Raw genomic sequence first — 5,743 nt, 5'->3', positions numbered from 1 at the left:
CAAGCCGGGCCAGACCTGGTAGTGGCCTTACACAGTCACTTCTCTAATCGTGTCTCTTCTAAACTAGTGCAACCGATTGGTGACTGTTTGGAAAGCCACCTTTCCTCTGTCACAGCTACGAAACTATGGTACCATAGCAGGGACAAATTTTTCTTGAGGATAGTGCATCTGTGCATGCCTCAACTATTCAATTAAGATAAGTATAATTTTTTCTATTACATTCAAATCAGAATTCTAAAGTTAATTAACTCAATCTTCTTTGCTCACTTTTCTTAGAAATCAGTAACTAGTTTTCAACAACAATTTCAAAAATGTCATACTCAAATAAAAAAATAAGAAAGATGAATCATGAATGCACCAACTAATATCAATAATGTATAAGATTAGTCCAGACACACCAACCAAGATGACTTCACATGGCCCACCATAGGTTGTTAAGGGCAAAATTACATTTATTGTATTAGAGATACACGCATCAAATATAGTGGCGATTACATTTATTTTTTAGAGATACAAACATCAATTGTTGCGGGTGAGATCAAGATCTACTTAGACATCTTGATATAAGCTACATGAGAAGGGTTAGAGACTTTATTAAATGTGCCCAGTTCAGGAGCCAACAAGCACTTGGAAGATTCTTCCTTGTAAAAGAAACCCAAGCACCCACAATCCTTGTTACACTTCTCCCTACACTCAGCCAGCTTCAAGGGTCCATCTCCCTCCGTGTAGTCGTTCATGAAGTGCTCAACACCTACAACTTTGTAGTAATCTACATTGGCCCCACCCTTGCATGGAGGAAGCCTAGGAGGTTCACAAGTATTGCTCCACCCCAACAAACCTTGTGGCCTTGGGCAAGCAACACACTGATCATTCTCACAAACTCCCAATGAACCACACCTCTTTGGCAACTTGCACTCACTCAATCTCCAATCTCTATCAAATAAGTAGTATGTTACCTCCCAAGCACCTATATCGACCTTGTCGTAGTAAGTATAAATTTTCAGATTACCATCGAACCCCAATCGAAGAATCGATAACGTGCTATTATATTTGGGTCTACCCAAGATCAGAGACCCAGCGCTGTTGGAATTCTGGTATAAATCATACTTTAACTCATACGCATAGGCTTCATCAGTCTCAGGGGCACTATTGAAAACTATATGTGTCCCCGAGAGCGTAAACTCTTCGGATGCATAATAAATTAGGGGATTCGGGGAATTCTTACTCTTAAGATACATAGCTAATCGCTTTTGCTCGATGACGAAGCTGTATGGCCCTTCCGAGCCATCTATGTCAGATACGCGGCTAATAAGTCTGCTAGGACCACTGGGTCGTAGTGCCTGACCCACCAAAAGTGTGTCAGTTGGGGAGTCAAAGCTCTGCCACACCAATCCACCTTTACTATTGTGAAGGACCATATTACCATTTGGAAGAAGTTTGAGGCCCACAACACCCTTGTTGGCGGTACCGGTGTGCCAAGCAACCCGACCATCGGCATCAGCTAGGACTAGATTACCATCACTACCAAAAGTAAGAGTAGCATTCTCGCGCACAGGTTTGCCACGATTTGCCTCCCAAACCCATCGCATGACCGATTCAGAACGAGGGACACCCATACGTAATGCAAGGGTGAAGGCATTAGGGGTAGTGTTATAGAAACAAAGAGTGAAGGGAAAGGTGAAAACATCTAAGACACGATAGTTTCCATCATACTCAACAATATAATCCCCCAATTCACCTTGATTGATGAATTTGAACGTCTTGGAAGGAGGAACAATGGCTTGAGCAATAGAGGAAAAGATGAAGAAGAGGAAGATAGAGGAAAATGTAAGTGATAACAAAGAAGAAGAAGAAGAAGAAGAATACATTGTTGGATTACTTAATGTATATATCCCTACTTGTTTTAGTTGTTAGTGTGGAGAGTTAAGGCAAGCCTATTTATAGAGGAACAAATGTGAGACATTCAAATTAAAACCGGATAAGGGGAACTTTTTCTATGGCTTGTTAGTGATATTGAAGAGGCAGCAGTATTTGACATTGACCAATGACAACTATTGTATTCAATGAATACTAGATGAAATAATTTGTGATGAGCTGGAATAATTATGCCAGTTCTTGTACTCCAGGGAGTTTTGTAGCTACAGAACTCCACATCTCTACTTTTTCCAATGTGGCACTCATGTGGCATCTCTAGTATTGATCATTTTCGAGTATTTTTCATCATGGGTTCATGATTATTGCTATGGGTGTCATTTTTTCAGTGGGCCCATAGGCATGATAACAACTTCTTTTGCTTCATGTTTGAGATGGCAGCTCACCCCTTACAAGGGAGTTATTTATTATTTTATTTTTTTTCTCTCAGTGCTCATATATTATTGTGTGTGTGCCACGTCAGACATGTAGGTAGTTTCGTAAATTAGATATGCCACATGGGTTCTTGTGATTGGTCTATCCCAGATTTCTTATGTGATCTTTGTGTTAAAAAAAAGAAAAAAACATCTTTCCCTTTAGAGGCTGCTGTTAAGGAGGGAGAGTTGGAAGTCAAGCGCGACGGCCTCATAAAGATGTGGATATTTTTATGGTCACTTCTTTCATTTCTTGTTGGGAAAAAGAATCGGAATGGATATAAGAGTTAGTGCAATATCAGTGGTGGATTGGATAGATATGACCTTGAGCAGTGGCACGTTAATAAAGAGTAGGATGGGTCGGGCAGCCGTCAGTGTGGACCGGATCTAGTCAATCTAAAACCATTTTGATAAGGATCGGATAGGATTAGACCCGGAGTACTGATCCGGATGACAATGGGATCAGTGTCTTGCTGGGTTGTGTTTTTGTCAGATTTATATATTAGGATCCAAACCTGATATGATTTACAAAATCTAAATAAACTTATTACATTTGAAAAAAGTGCATATTTTCAAAGAAAATAATGTTGAAAAAAAATTGTTGGTTGATTCCTCTGGACAATTAGATCAGAAAAGTCATTTTTTGTGTGACATTTATATATGACAACACAACTAAAATCTTTGCTAACAAGTAATACTCATCTACATATAATGATGATATATATAGCTCGAAACCAATGTAACCCCATGTTTACGAGTTGAAGAATCGTGGACCTTCCATTTTTTGTAAACAATTTTTTATGGGGTTAGAAGTTTTGGAATGGGCTGATTAAACACGTAGGACAAAATGTAGGGTAAATACCCACCCATGAGTTGTCTAAGTGGTAAGGGCAAGCATATGAAGTGTAGGTTAGGCGCACGTCACGGGTTCGATTCCCCTCTTGGATTTTCTCATGATTTAACTGGGGGACCATGGCGGTGGGTTGCCATGGTAATCCTCCCTGAGATTAGTCGCGGTGCACGCAAGCTAGCCCGGACACTCGGTTAGTCAAAAAAAAAAAAAAAAACACATAGGGTAAATGGTGCTGAATTGCAATCCAACATAAAACATCCTATTCATGAAATGCACAAACTATTCAAGAGAGGAATCTCTAATTTTCTTTTTAAGCCTAAAAGTATGATATATGTCTGTTCCAACATATATAATATCAAAATCATCATTTCAAAAATAAATACCTAATATTTGCTCTAATTGTTTGAATCAATCAGAATAAAACAACAAGAAGTCCCTAGAAAATACAGGATATTTCAAAATTTAGAGAATATTCTCCCTAATGATGTGCTTTTAGTAGAGAATTTTATGAATTTGATTGAACAAAAATAGAAAAGACCTCTCGATCTTTGGGAAGTGTCTTATATGTATTTTCTTTCTGCAGCATGCACTCATTGAGAACAATATTACTTTCTTTGGAGAAAGGATTTGTGTGCTTGATCTTGAGTGCATGGCTTTTCCTTTTCATTAGACTTCATGCTTGACATTTTGAGAATGATGTATTGTCTTTAGAGAAAGGGTTTATGGGGACATCTTCTGAGGATGCTTGGAGTCCAAGCTAAGTGTTGTTGTTGGAAAGACTTTACTTCTATGTAGAAGGGCTTGTGTGCATAATCTTCTCAAGAGATAGACTCTAGAGCTTAATTACTCATGTGCTTGGCCTTCTCTAGAGGCTTGGGAATCTAACCCGTCTTTAAAGTATTTTTGGGATCGATTATGGATTGATTAGACCTATTGGGTGTGTGAGATCAATGCCTAGCCCTAACCACTTGGACGTATTTATCCATTGAGACTCAGGCTTGGTTTGTAGGACACTACATGAAAAAGGGGTAAATTCGACTGCAAGGCCTCTCGATTTTGCTTACATTTAGCCAAATTCGACAGACCTTGACATCGAATATGGTTTTAAGAATTTTTTTTATGAGAAGTATAAAGAATCTTATGAAAATTTTCATAATTTTGGTATCTACATTTGTCGCAAATGATTTTCCCACGAGAGGACGGATATATGTTGTTATGTACGTTTTTTAGTATAATCAAATAAACTCTTCCTAATAGAATATTTTTTATTGTGAAAAGTGGTGGATTTGGAAAATAACAATTCCCAATCTCACAAATTAAAAAAATCTACTACAAGAGATCAAACTTTGTATCTTGTGCTTAACTACTACTCCCTTTTAATAGAATCAATTTTGTAATTTTGTAGAAGTGCAATTTTCTCAATGTTGAAATGCAGGCAAATATGAATTTTCGATGTAAAATATATTCCTTAGGATTTTCTTTGCAATCAAACACGCCAAAAAACTATAGAGCAGGTATCATATCCAAGTGAGTTTATCAATTGTTATGCCAAAGACAAAGACTTAATGAGATCATTCTTCAGCATTAAAATGAGATATTATACCTTTTGGCAACCATGAGATGCGATTGGTCCCAAATAAAATTCACCAATCAAATGTAAAGTAACTGTTGTTTAGATAGCTTCGTCTGGGTCAAAAACTTCATACCGAAATCCAAAGTGCCTTTTAAATAACCTAAGATACACTAACAATTAGTTAAGTAGAATTGACAAACTTGAGAGTAGCTTAGTGGCCAGTTCAATTTTATGTTCATTGGGATAAGGCCCAATTATGCATGATCCGTCTGGGTGAGAATTAGATTGATCAAATATAATAATACAAATTGCAAGATCTTCACTATCAAATGGCTTGCTAAGTCTCAAAATTAAGGAAGAAGTTGCATATTACTCAAACACAGTAAGAATGTTGTCAACATGCAATATGAGAAAAAAGATATAAGATAAAAGGGAAAGGCAAGTATACAGACCTATCCACCTATTAAGATGAGCTCAGAAATATAAGTCTAAGCTAGTGAACCAAGTTTGGGGAGCTTGTTTGAAGCCATAAAGTTGAGGGAAAGATTTGATAGAGAGAAGGACTTCCCCTACTGGTGGTGGCACCGCGAGGAATTGCATTCTGCCACCACCTGCTGATAGGGCTTCACAATGTGAAAAAAGCCTAAATTTGATGACTCTGGGCCGTCAAATTTCATAAAATTCGACAGACAAAGGGGTCCAATTGGCGTCGAATTTTTCATTGTCAATTTTTTTTTTCAACGAGCCGAAACAATCAAATTAATGAAGGATGGGAGAAATTTGACAGCTCTAAGCCTCAAGTCTGGGAATATCTAGAATTTTGACGATCTTAGACCGTCAAAATTCAGTATCTAAAATTCGTAGGCCTTGGCCCGTCAAATTTTCCAGTATTCATGTAGTGCTTTGTTTTGAAAGTTGTACTTACTTTCTCTTTAAATGTTTTCAAAAGAGGTTTTTGGGGCCATAGATAGT

General features: G+C 37.7%; 1 protein-coding gene across 1 annotated transcript; it reads right to left on the bottom strand.

Annotated features, from left to right (window-relative positions):
• Positions 1–411: 411 nt before the first annotated feature.
• LOC147387769 (epidermis-specific secreted glycoprotein EP1-like) lies at positions 412–1,914 on the bottom strand. The gene has a single exon (XM_086421925.1). The coding sequence runs from the start codon at positions 1,866–1,868 to the stop codon at positions 546–548; it is 1,323 nt and encodes a 440-aa protein (XP_086278051.1). The 5' UTR covers positions 1,869–1,914; the 3' UTR covers positions 412–545.
• Between the last annotated feature and the right edge of the window lie 3,829 nt (positions 1,915–5,743).

Source organism: Akebia trifoliata, chromosome 13 (assembly GCF_017979445.1).
Source record: "Akebia trifoliata isolate Shusen 1 chromosome 13, ASM1797944v1, whole genome shotgun sequence".
NCBI classification, from domain to species: Eukaryota; Viridiplantae; Streptophyta; class Magnoliopsida; order Ranunculales; family Lardizabalaceae; genus Akebia; species Akebia trifoliata.
Note: the sequence above shows the minus strand (reverse complement) of the source record. Positions and strands in the feature narration are given on the sequence as shown.

Excerpts from the sequence above, each read along its gene's own strand:
- LOC147387769 (XM_086421925.1), bottom strand. The coding sequence starts at position 1,868 with ATGTATTCTTCTTCTTCTTCTTCTTCTTTGTTATCACTTACATTTTCC.